Source organism: Heterodontus francisci, chromosome 35 (assembly GCF_036365525.1).
Source record: "Heterodontus francisci isolate sHetFra1 chromosome 35, sHetFra1.hap1, whole genome shotgun sequence".
Taxonomy (NCBI): Eukaryota; Metazoa; Chordata; class Chondrichthyes; order Heterodontiformes; family Heterodontidae; genus Heterodontus; species Heterodontus francisci.
In genome coordinates, this window is record NC_090405.1 from 52,573,226 (window position 1) to 52,586,410 (window position 13,185).

The following is a 13,185-nucleotide window of genomic DNA, read 5'->3' on the forward strand; positions in this document are numbered from 1 at the left end:
CATTTCAAAGATATGGCACAGGCTTGATGGGCCAAATGGACACCTCCTAAGATTCTATAAATGTGCAGACTGATGCCATCACTGAATTCCTGGCTCAAGCTCACCCACTGCCTCACAGCATTTTGTTCTCTATGTGCCTGGTCCTCTGCTTGGGATCCCAGTGACCCTGCTGTTGGGTGCCTCCCCCATGGAGGTGCTCCTGGCAAGAGACATCCCACACTTAGCCCCGCCCCATTCTCCAAACCCCGCCCCATTCTCCTGAACCCTGCCCATTCCTCCAAACCCCGCCCATTCTCTCGAGCCCCACCCATTCCTCCAAACCCCGCCTATTCTCTCGAGGCACGCCCATTCCTCCAAACCCCGCCCATTCTCCCGAGCCCCACTCCACCCCAAACCCTGCCCCATTCCACAAACCCCGCCCAGTCCTCCAAACCCCGCCCATTGCCTCTAAGCCCCGCCCAATCTCCCCCAAGCTCTGCCCATTCTCTCGAGCCCCACTCCACCCAATCCCCGAGTATTGTCATGGAACCTCCACACCCCAAACCCCGCCCATTCCTTCAAACCCCGCCCATTCCCCATCACACCCCCCCCATTCCCAAACCCCGCCCTTTCCCCCATGCCCCTATTCCCAAGCCCTGCCCATGGCCGAAGCCCCGCCCCATTCCACAAGCCCCGCCCATTCCCAAACCCCGCCCTTTGTCGAAGCCCCGCCCCATTCCCCAGCCCAGCTGGTTGCTGTTTGATGATCAGCCATGATCATCATGAATGGCCGGGCAGGCTCGATGGGCCGAATGGCCTACTCCTGCTCCTATTTTCTCTGTAAATCAATTGGCCAGTCCAGTATGATGTTATTTTACGCCAAGCCCCGCCTCCCGTGGTGGAGTCCCGTCCGTCAGCTGTTAGCCCCACCCCCACCCCACCAACAGCCAATAGAAACCAGAACGAGGGGCGGGGCTGGGTGCTTCATGATGACATCATCAGTCCGCGCCTCCAAGACATTTTCCTCGCCGCCATCTTGTGGTTTTGCGCCGATTGTTTTATTTTCTCCCCGCGTTTTGTCTGTGGAACCGGCGGCGCAATCATGGCGGCTCCACTCGGCCTCAACGCCAAGCAGCCGCCGATCCAGTCCACGGCCGGAGCCGTGCCCGTCCTCAATGAGAAAGGTCAGCGGGCGGGGCGCGAGTCTGGGGATTGAGGCCTAGTCCTGGCCGGAGCCTCGGGCTCTCGGTATCAGTGACCCCGGGGGAGTGAGGGGCCGGGCGGAGGTTGTTGATCCAGTGAAGGTTTTTGTCTGGATGCTTTACTATGTTCAAGGCGCTGTGTAAATGCAGGTGATTTGGTGAGGCTCCAGCCCTGAGTCTAGCCTTGCCCCGCTCCCTCCTCTCCCTTTGCCAGAGAATCACAGGGCACCGAAGGCCCATCGTGCCTGTGCCGCCTTTCCCCCCGGGTACTTTTGCCCCAACCTTCTCCTCTGTTGCTGTCCCTGGATAATCCCACTGTTTTCCTTCTCTCTGAAGGGCCCATTGAAGAACGTGTTGTTGCCTCCTTACAAGAAACGATCCAAACTGTCACATCCTCCTCTCTCTGACCGTCCTGCCCCGGGTACTCGCTGGCAATTGATCACGCTTATCTCAATCCATCGACAACAGACCAACAAATGACATCCCTCTATCTCTATTTCTCTCCTGATTATATATTAATGATCTAGACCTTGGTGTACAGGGCACAGTTTCAAAGTTTGCAGATGATATGAAACTTGGAAGCATTGTGAACTGTGAGGATAGTGTAGATCTTCCAAAGGACATAGACAAGTTGGTGGAATGGGCGGACAGGTGACAGATGAAATTCAATGCAGAGAAATGTGAAGTGATTCATTTTGGTAGGAAGAACATAGAGAGATAATAAAGAATAAAGGGTACAATTCTAAAGGGGGTGCAGGATCAGAGGGACCTGGGTGTATACATGCATAAGTCATTAAAGGTGCAGGACAGGTTGAGAGTGTGGTCAATAAAGCATACAGTGTCCTGTGCTTTATTAATGGGAGCATTGAGCACAAGAGCAAGGAAGATATATTGAACTTGTATAAGACATTAGTTTGGCCTCAGCTGGGATATTGCATCAGTTCTGGGTGCTGCACTTGAGGAAAGACGTGAGGGCATTGGAGAGAGTACAGAAAAGATTCACGAGAATGGTTCCAGGGATGAGGAATTCCAGTTATGAAGCTAGATTGGAGAAGTTAGGACTGTTCTTCTTGGAGAAGAGAAGGCTGAGAGTTGATTTGATAGAGGTATTCAAAATCATAAGGGGTCTGGACTGAGTAGATAGAGAGAAACTGTTCCCACTCGTGAGGATCGAGACGAGAGGGTACAGATTTAAAGTATTTGGGAAGAAAAGCAAAAGTGACATGAGGAAAAACTTTTTCACGCAGCGAGTGGTTAAGGTCTGGAATGCGCTGCCTGAGAATGTGGTGGAGGCAGGTTCAATTGAAACATTCAAAAGGGAATTAGACAGTTATATGAAAAGGAAGAATGTGCAGGGTTACAGGGAGAAGGTGGTGGAATGGAACTGAGTGAATTGCTCATGCGGAGAGCCGGTATGGAAACGATGGGCTGAATGGCCGCCTTCTGCACTGTAACTGTTCTGTGATTCTGGAATGTCACAACCTTGTGGAGGATTCCATTGGCATCTGTCACTTACTGCAGCATGGCCATACTTTCCATCCTCTGGCTCACCTAAAGACGTACAGTGAACCCCTCACCTGCATCACCAAATCGCACCTTGGTCTCTCCCTCTGGCACCCCTCCTCCTTCAGCACCCTGCCTATTTCACTCCCTTTGCCCTTCCTTTAGGACACTCAGTCTATCGCACCCTGCCCCATCCCAACATTCTCCCTGCGACAGCCTCCCTCTTTTCCTCTGTCAGACTCTGCACTGAGTGATTCCTCATTTGTGGTGATATTAATCTTTATCTTAGCTCGGCCACAGTACAGCTGTGGTGGAAGCCCTGAGACCCAGGCCTCTTTTGGTCAGCTGTTGCTACTGATCCTGCAGTTACCATAGTAAGGCCTTGACTGAACGCAGCTGCCTTCTATACCCAGGTGAGGTGTCGATGGAAAAGGTGAAGGTGAAACGCTATGTCTCTGGTAAGCGACCCGATTATGCGCCCATGGAGTCCTCTGATGAGGAGGAGGAGGACTTCCAGTTTGTTAAGAAACCAAAGGATACAGAGGCAGAGCCTGAGGTGACGGAGGATCTGGCGAATGACCCTCGTCTGAAACGTCTCCAGAACCGACTTTCTGAGGATGTAGAGGAAAGGTAAGAGAATCTGGGGCCCGTGGGGATATGCAGGGTCTGCCAGGCAGCTCCTGATTTATTTTTGTTCGTTTGTGTTCTGTAAACATACAGCCTGGTCTTGAGCTGCACAGATCAGGGAAGATTGCAAGTGAAATGCTTGGTCTCTCAAGGTAACAGGAGAGCTGTTTAGTGGTTTCAGTGCCCTTCAGTTGGGCACGAAAAAAAGCCAGCCGAAGTGCTGTTCCTGATCAGGAATTGAGTACACAAAGCAGGTTGACACTTTAGTCTGGTACTGAGGGAGGAATGCATTGTCAGGTGCCATCTTTCAGATGTGATGTTGAACCCGTTTCCTGTCTGCCATTTCAAATGGATGTCAAAGATCCCACGGAACTATTCGACCAAGAGGTTGGAAGCTCTTCTCGGTGTCCTGGCCAATATTTATCCCTCAACCAAAATCAAGAAAACAAACTAATTGGTCATTTATTTCACTGCTGCTCGTGGTCCGTACAAATCGTTGTTAAGGAGGCAAATGCAGCAGCCATTGACTGCGCTGCAAGTAATGCATTGATGGTGAAACACTTTGGGACGTCCTGAGGATGTGAAAGGAGCTGTATAAATTCAGATTGTTGAATTTTGAAATAGTGTCCAATATTTAAGCTTTGCTCTCCGGGAAGATGACTGATAACTTTCCTCTTGTGTTCCTGTAGGCTGGCCCGACATCGGATGATCGTCGAGCCAGAGGTGGTGATGGAAGCGGAGTCGGAGGATGAGGGTGAGCCATGGCACGTGGATCGAGAGGATACTAGTGAGGAGGAGGAGGAGGAAGTGGACGATGAGGTGTGTACAAGCCTCACACTCAGTGCATAAACAATGAATGAGAAAGAGGGAGTACTGAAAACTTTAAACTAACAGCAGGAAGATCCAGAATAGCTCGTTGGTGTGTGGAAGTGAAGAGACAGGGTATGGATTGAGTGGAGACTCTGAATTACAGGCCTGGTGCAGACCCCAGCTCTAATCCTCGTGCAGATTCTCGCCAGAATCACAGGCCTACCTTCTCTTTTTTTTTAAATGCTGACCAGTCTGGACTTTACCAGAATGCTCTTGTGTTTAATGTTACCCAATGAACAACTGAAGAAAGGGAGCACAAGGAGTGGTAGCATAGATACATTTAAGAGGAAGCTTGATAGACAAATGAGTGTGAAAGGAACAGAAGCATATGCTGATGGGGGTAGATGAAGTAGAAGGCTTGTGTGGAGCATAAACACCAGCATAAAGCAGCTGGGCATGTTTCTGCGCTGTACGTTTTCTATAAAATTTCTGTTTGGAGTGTGAGAGATGGAATTCCTCTGGTGACATCAGTTTCCCTTGAGGTTTGTGGGTCTCTGACCCTAGACCTTTTCTCTCCAGTTAATTGCTGAAAACCCTAGGATGTAGATGCCCAGTGTAAAACTGAGACACCCAGCTCAGGAAGGTCCTGGCACCTTTGCTGAGTTAGCAGATTGCAGCTGAGGTGCAGGTAGATAGACTGCAGTTAGCTTCAGCCTCCCTTGACCAAAACCAAAACTAGGGCTCTAGACAGCTATAGACAGTAAAGCCCTTGTGTGTGTTGTGTTGAGGACACGATCAGGCTCTGCTGTGATGCCTCCCAGATTCAAATAGCCTACATGGGTTAACACATAAAGGCCACTTGAGTGAGGGAGCTGGAGACAAGTCAGCACCTGTGGGCCTGCATGTAGGATGGATAATGCTGGCTGGGCAAGGTTGGGGAGTGCGGGAGGGGGAAGGAACTGATTTATTGTCCATTGGATCTGTGGGTGGGGGTCGTCTTTACAAAGTAGTTACAGCACAGATACAGGCCATTCAGCCCAACTGGGCTATGCTGGTGTTTATACCCTGCACAAACCTCCTCCCACCCTCTTCATCTCAACATCATCTACTCCTTTCTCCCTCGTGTTTATGTAGCTTCCCCTTAGATGTGTCTGTGCTATTTGCTGCTGTATTCTCACCACTTTCTGAGTAAAGAAGTTACTCTGAATTCCCTATTGGATTTATTAGTGACTATCTTATATTTATGTCCCCTAGTTTTGATCTCCCTCGCAAGTGGAAAGATCTTTAATGTTTGTTGAGTTGTGACTGTATATGGATAACTCTGAGCAGTTGTTGGATGTTAACGACCCTAGGCAGATTGACAGCTGTCCCCCTCATGCTGCAATAGGAAATCGAGCGTCGTCGTGCCATGATGAGGCAGCGGGCGCAGGAGAGAGCAAACGAGGAATTAGAACTGCTGGAGCTGGAAGATGAAGGTAGATCTGGAGAAGAGTCTGAGGAGGAGTCTGAGTACGAGGAATATACAGACAGCGAGGATGAAACTGAACCCAGGCTGAAGCCTGTCTTTATAAGAAGGTATGTTTCGTTGGGAATGCTGGCCGACCCACAGCCTTTCTTGTGAATATCTTGCAAAGCAGGGGTTGTGTGTGGGCGCACAATACAACACCACCCTAAAATTACCAGTGCTCGCGGTAAAATTGGCAATTCACTTGGGCCACAGGCTAGCTGGTGCCGGACATCGAAATATTATCAAACTAGTGCAGTAAAGGGACATTTTATGGCGATAAAGCGAAGGCATTTTGAGTATTTTAGAGGGAGACTGACTCAATTCAGCTCTTCTCTGAGAGTTTGATGGGACAGTGCAGAGGGAGCTTTACTCTGTATCTAACCCCATTTTTTTTTTCGTGCAGTCCCGGGCCAGAAGTCAGCTCACAGGTTACGTACCCTCCTGTCAGCCTCGAGGGACCGTGTCGAAGGAGCTTTACTCTGTCTCTAACCCCGTGCTGAAGGTCCTGGGAGTATTTGATGGGGACAGTGTAGAGAAAGATTTACTCTGTATCTAACCCCGTGCTGTACCTGACCTGGGAGTGTTTGCTGAAACCAGAAAATCTTCCATTCTCAACACTAATGCTAACCTCATCTTGATGAATACACAGGTTTTTTTAAATAAATGGAAACACTCTAACTACCTTTATAGAATCTTGTGCTCAGTATATTTAGTGCAGCCCTGCCCAGTCCGGTCATATGTGGACCCAAGTATACTTGCTGAAAATTTTCTCAGAGTTAAAATAGAAAATTAATTGAAGCTTTTGCTACTCTTTCCCAGCGCAACACAGGAGCTGTGTGGAAGGACTGGGACTTGCTTCTGGCATTTACTGAGGTTGCTGCTATCTGACAGCTTCAGTATTGCCCAGCTCCACGTGTCTGTTTCTTTGCCTCTCTGACCCTGCTGCTCGCTAGTTCTGACTTGAAGGCAGCATTGATTGGGGGTTCAGCAGCTTTGGGGACAGAGAATGGTGCGGGGGGTGGGGCAAGATATAATCTGTGCTTGGGTCTTATAAGCTGGACACCAGCCAGGGCTTTAATTAAATGAATTGGAGGTTTTTAGAATTAGACAGAGATTCTCCTATTTTAGCTGGTTATGGTGATGAGTTCTGAGCCATGCAAACAGAGAAAGACTTGGCTTCAATCTCTGTTCTGTGCTGAATTAGCTGCTCACACTTGGCAGCAGTAAGAGCACCAGCGGTCGCAGTTCCTGGTGTCAAGGCTTGGTTGGTGTCCCTCTTGTCTCATCTTCCTAGTCAGAATGTCGTGGTTTCAAGTCCCACTGTTGACACTTGACCCCAGAGTCCAGGTTGACTCTGTAGTTCAGTACCAAGGGAGTGCTGCACTGTCAGAGGTGCTGTTTTGCAGCTGAGACATTAAAATGATGCCCTGTCTACCGCTCAGGTAGATCCCATGGCACTCTTTCGAAGCGGGGAGTTCTCGCCAATGGTGCGATATTTATCCCTCAACCAACATCACTATAAAAACAGATCACCTGATCATTTTCAGATTGCTGTTTGTGATATCTTGCTGTGCACAAATTGTCTGGTGTGTTTCTTACATTACAAGAGTAACTGCTGTTGATTATACATCAATTGTCTTTAATTATATGCAGTTGGCGGGCATTAATTGGGATTTCACCTGAGCGCATATAAAGAGATACTTACTGAAACTGTGGGGTGGTTGAGTTAGGCGATGTATGCTTGCAGTGTTTCACTCTAAATAAATGTTAGACTGAGTAAAGATTGGCCCCAGTATCATCCTTCACCATCAGGCTTTCTGGAATATAACAACTACACTTCAGAAGTACTTCATTGCTGTAAGGTGCTTTGTGGATGTGAAATATGCAAGCAAAAAAAAAAATTCTAATTTCTTTCATCTGAGGTTTTGTAGCATGAGCTATTCTGTGCAGGTCCCTTGACTATCTTTCCGTTCTGATTTTCCCCAGAAAGGACCGAGTTACTGTGCAGGAACGTGAAGCCGAGGCCATCAAGCAGAAGGAGCTGGAGCAGGAGGCAAAACGCTTGAGCGAGGAGCAGCGCAAGTATACATTGAAGGTACCGAGCACAGTCTGCAGAGCTGCACAGCTTCATGGCTACCTGTATGCAGTGTGGGATCCTGTCCTCCTCCAGCAGAGGTAATTGGATAGGGATGGGGAGCGGCCACCTTGGCTGGTTTCAAGCTTGGCCACTGCAGGAAGCATGTTGTGGGGCAGGACGGTGGAACACTTGTTGGGGCTCAGAGGATAAGACCAGCAGCCCGATTTTGGGGGTGGGGGCGGTACCGATGCAGGGACAGCAGTACCAGTGTGTTGGGGTGGGATGGTGGGCTGTACTAGTGAGGGGAGAGGCGTGTTCTTAGCAATATGGTGACATTTTGCAGATTGTGGAGGAAGAGGCCAGGCGGGAGATTGAGGAGTCGCGGAGAACACTCTCTGCTCTCGATGCGCTGAACACCGATGATGAGAACGATGAAGAGGAATACGAGTCATGGAAAGTGCGGGAACTTAAACGCATCAAACGGGACCGAGAGGAGCGAGAGTCGTGAGTACTTGTGCTATCCGTGTTTCGCCTGCTCCCACTATAACCTAAGTACCACCTCTTCATTAACGCAGCACACTCTCCCCACCCACCAACATCCTGGAGGAAAAATAAGCCATTTGCATATAGGCCACAGAGCCAACTTGCTCTTTACTGAATCGCTACGCTATATAAAAGTTAGAACATTTCTTGGGGCAGTGTGCATCCAACAAGTCTGTGCTATACTTTCTCCAGTGTGTGTTTATATACAGTCTGTACAATAATGGTGACTGAGTAACATTAATCTTGCTTTCCCTGTCACTATCTGATTTTGTCGGTGTGTTTTGTGTATGTCTCTGTCGCTCTGTCCATCTTTGTCTGACTGTGTGGATGAAGTGGTTATTCTGTGATTAGGAAGGGTCCTCTCTTGTTTAATTGTCTTCCCATTTTGCAGCATGGAGAAGGAGAAAGCTGAGATTGACCGGATGCATAACCTGACAGAGGAGGAGAGGCGAGCAGAGCTTCGAGCCAACAGCAAAGCCATCACTAACAAGGCCAGCAAAGGAAAATACAAGTTCCTGCAGAAATATTACCACAGAGGAGCCTTCTTCATGGTGAGTGGGGCCGATTTCAGCCGACACAAAACACCAACCCCAATATTTTCAGTGGCTTGTGTTGGCAAATGTTTCTGGGGACAGAATTAGCCTCTGGTGTGATACCCTAAACAGTAGGATAGCCTGCTGACATTGACTGACTGGTATCACCCAAGAGTAATGGCCATTGGGACAAGTTCCGAATGGTGTTGCTCCATGTGGCACCAGGCTCCAGTGAGAAGCAGAACCTTTGGTAGATGACGAGTAGAGCCATGATCTCTTAAGTGTTCGAGTGAGTGATTTCTAAATAAACTGAGTCAGCGAGGGAATTTGATATGTTTCTTTAGAATCCATATTTGGTCTGCACTGGTAATACACACCACATGTTAATTCATGTATACCTCCCTTCAGGGTAGGGAAACTAACTGACCCTCTTGTTTACCGTTTAACAGGACGAAGAGGAGGATCTATACAAACGGGACTTCAGTTCTCCGACGTTGGAGGACCATTTCAACAAGACCATCCTACCCAAAGTCATGCAGGTACTGTGCACCTGGATCACCTGAGGGCATGTGCCCAAATGCACTGCTCATCAAGCACTTGTCTTGTAACACTCCCTTCAGATAAACAGCTGCCTCTGAGCACTTCTGACGGAAGGGAAAACGCTCTGCCCTTATTGGGGAGGCAAGGGGTAACTCAGAGGTTCAGGAGAATCAATGCAATGCCAAAGAGACTGGTTTTCAGAGACAACAGCAGCCCTGGGTATAGAACGGGGGGTGGAGAGGGCGGAGGAAATCAGCTGGTACCAGAAGAGCAGATTGTCCCTGTAAGTTAGCTGGCTGGAGCAGGTCGATCAGCATTAGAAAGAGAAAAGCTGACTTCACATTTCACCTGGAATCTACTACAGAACGCTGTATGTTTCGATGGAGAGTCCCACCAAGAGTTAAAACTGCTCTTTCAGATGTCGACTGACCACTGCCCTGCACCTTCCTGGCACTGTAAACGCTTGTTGTGAAAGACGGGGGAATGAGAGACCTCAGTTTTTCCCGAAGCGACTGTCACTCATTAGTGTGCAAATAATGATCAACTGGGTCATGTCTCCCACCCCCTTCAACCTCCAGTGAGAATGTTTAGTTTAGTTCAGAGATACAGCACTGAAACAGGCCCTTCGGCCCACCGAGTCTGTGCCGACCATCAACCACCCATTTATACTAATCCAACACTAGTTCCATATTCCTACCACATCCCCACCTGTCCCTATATTTCCCTACCACCTACCTATACTAGGGGCAATTGCTAATGACCAATTTACCTATCAACCTGCAAGTCTTTTGCATGTGGGAGGAAACCGGAGCACCCGGAGGAAACCCACGCAGACACGGGGAGAACTTGCAAACTCCACACAGGCAGAACCCAGAATTGAACCCGGGTCGCTGAGCTGTGAGGCTGCGGTGCTAACCACTGTGCCACTGTGAGAAAGCGGTGAGTGCTGGCATCCTTGCTGAGAGAGGAGGACACCAGAAACTTCAACCCATCTTTTCTCTTTGTAGTTTAAAATTTGGTTTTAAGCCTTCCATTTAGACTAGAAATTACAGTTACTGAGGGGAGGTGGGGGGGGGGGGGGGGGGGGGGGGGCGGGGGGGGTGGAAATGGTGATCAAAAGGTTTTCAGATGAAAATTTACTCTAGCCAGTTGTTGTGATCTGGAATGCACTGCCTGAAAGGGTGTTGGAAGCAGATTCATTAGTAACTTTCAAAAAGGAATTGGATAAATAATTGAAGGAAAAGGTTTGTAGGGCTATGGGGAAAGAGCAGGGGGGTGGGATTGATTGGATAACTCTTTCAAAGATCCAGCACAGGTGCAATGGGCCGAATGGCCTCCTTCTGTGCTCTGTGATTCAATGATTTGTAGTTGTGTATTTCCAGCACTTAAATTTTGGGTGAAATTTGCCTTGCTGCTGTTTGAATGAAAGTGGTCGACTGTTTAAACTGATTTTGGGTTTCACTCTCCCACCAGGTCAAAAACTTTGGTCGTTCGGGGCGGACTAAATACACTCACCTGGTCGATCAAGACACCACCTCATTTGACTCTGCCTGGGCTCAGGAATCCGCTCAGAACAGCAAGTTCTTCAAGCAGCGGGCAGCCGGAGTGCGCGATGTGTTCGAGAGGCCATCAGCCAAGAAGAGAAAGACCACGTAATCCCCAGGGGTGGGGGCATTCTGGCCACATGGATTGTGGGCTTTACACCAAGTGTCAGATCTCTCACAAGGTGAACTTTAGCACCCCTGTTTCCAGCTGCCCCATGTTGCACATGGAATTTAAAGAGTTTCGAAAACTCTTAGTGACGTTTTGTTGAAATATTGTTTTCCCTGGTGAAAAGACTGTTGATCTGTAATTTAAACTTGCTTTTTAAAGAAAAATTTCTGAAGTGTTTACAAATGTGTAATCATGTATCCTTTACCGTTCCTGTTGTTTTGTCGAGTACGATAAAAACAGTGAGTTAATGAATTTGTTTATAATTTATTTGTTTCATTATTGGCTGAACGCCCTCCTGGGAAACAGACGTGTGTTCTGGCAACAATGCAGTGTGACCCTGCATAATTGTAAATTAGTAGCTTGAATTCAATTCTATCCATCGCTCCCCAAGCTACATAGAAATTACAACACCAAAGCATCAAGAAAATTTATCAGCGAGTGCTTCTGATCTGGAATGCACTGTCTGAAATGGTGGAGGAAGCAGATTCAGTTGTAACTTTCAAAATGGAATTGGATCTGATGCACGTGAGGGTGAAAACAGTTGAAGGATATGTTGATGGGGTTCGATGAAGAAGGGTGGGAGGAGGCTCATGTGGAGCATAAACACCAGCTGGGCCGAAAGACCTGTGTGCACTGTGAATACTTGGTAATACTTTACAGTGTTATCGGGACAGTTGGTGTGCTAACGATGGGCTGAATGGCCTCCTGTGTTGTATGATTCTATGCTCATTGTTATGGGCCTGATATTTTGATAGTTCTGCTGTTGCCAGCTCCTGGCCGATTCATGCACTTGCTGTTTGGTTGAGATGAAATGCATACCATCTCTTCCAGGTATAGAGAGAGTTCAGATGCATGTTGGCAGAGCTAATGTCTCATGACCAGCAGGTGGTTATGGCTCTGAGAGGAAGATACCAGAAATATTTTCTACTGGGGTCATGAAGCCACTGTTAAAAATGCAGTAGCTGAAAATGGTCAGTGGGCCAAATTCAGATCCACTTTTATTTTAAACTGTCTGGTGCAGTTATGCTAATTATGAAATGTTTCCAGAGTTTTTATCTTCACTTAACATGGGAGTTTATTCCATGTGCAGGTCACTGTGTCTAAAGACTGATATCAGTCTTCAATTTGCCTTTTAGTAATTTACTAACTACTGTGCCCTTGTCCTATTGCCACAATTTAATTTTTTTTATTAGTTTCTGGGATAAGAGTGTCACTGGCCAGGCCAGCATGTATTGCCCATCCCTAATTGCCCTTGAGAAGGTGGTGGTGAGCGGACTTCTTGAACCGCTGCAGTCCATGTGGGGTAGGTACACCCACAATGCTGTTAGGAAGGCAGTTCCAGGATTTTCACCCAGCGACAGTGAAGGAACGGCGATATAGTTCCAAGTCAGGATGGTGTGTGGCTTGGAGGGGAACTTGCAGGTGGTGGTGTTCCCATGCATCTGCTGCCCTCTTTCTAGTTGGTAGAGGTCGTGGGTTTGGAAGGTGCTATCGAAGGAGCCTTGGTGCGTTGCTGCAGTGCATCTTGTGGATGGTACACACTGCTGCCACTGTGTGTTGGTGGTGGAGGGAGTGAATGTTGAAGGGGGTGGATGAGGTGCCAATTAAGCAGACTGATTTGTCCTGGATGGTGTTGATCTTGAGTGTTGTTGGAGCTGCACCCATCCAGGCAAACGGAGAGTATTCCATCACGTTCCTGACTTGTGCCTTGCAGATGGTGGACGTGCATTGGGGAGACAGGAGGTGAGTTACTCATTGCAGAATTCCCAGCCTCTGACCTGCTCTTGTAGCCACAGCATTTAGGTGGCTGCTCCCGTTTAGTTTCTGGTCAATGGTGACCCCCCCCCCCCCAGGATGTTGATAGTGGGGGATTCAGCGATGGTAATGCCATTGAACGTCAAGGGGAGATGGTTAGATTCTCTCTTGTTTGAGATGGTCATTGCCTGGCACTTAAGGTGCAAATGCTACCTGTCCCTTATCAGCCCAAGCCTGGATGTTCATTGATGAAGCAGCTGAAGATGGTTGGGCCTCGGACACTACCCTGAGGAACTCAAGGTGGCGCAGTGGTTAGCACCGCAGCCTCACAGCTCCAGTGATCTGGGTTCAGTTCTGGGTACTGCCTGTGTGGAGTTTGCAAGTTCTCCCTGTGTC

The 13,185-nt window shown here is 48.4% G+C and overlaps 1 protein-coding gene across 1 annotated transcript; it reads left to right on the top strand.

Moving 5' to 3' along the window:
* Positions 1 to 978: 978 nt before the first annotated feature.
* Positions 979 to 11,272, top strand: mfap1 (microfibril associated protein 1). Its single transcript, XM_068015605.1, has 9 exons — positions 979 to 1,163; positions 3,098 to 3,314; positions 4,001 to 4,130; positions 5,509 to 5,696; positions 7,615 to 7,723; positions 8,049 to 8,209; positions 8,640 to 8,799; positions 9,231 to 9,320; positions 10,795 to 11,272. Exons 1-9 carry the CDS (start codon positions 1,082 to 1,084, stop codon positions 10,975 to 10,977), a joined length of 1,320 nt encoding a protein of 439 aa, XP_067871706.1. The 5' UTR covers positions 979 to 1,081; the 3' UTR covers positions 10,978 to 11,272.
* The last annotated feature ends 1,913 nt before the right edge of the window (positions 11,273 to 13,185 follow it).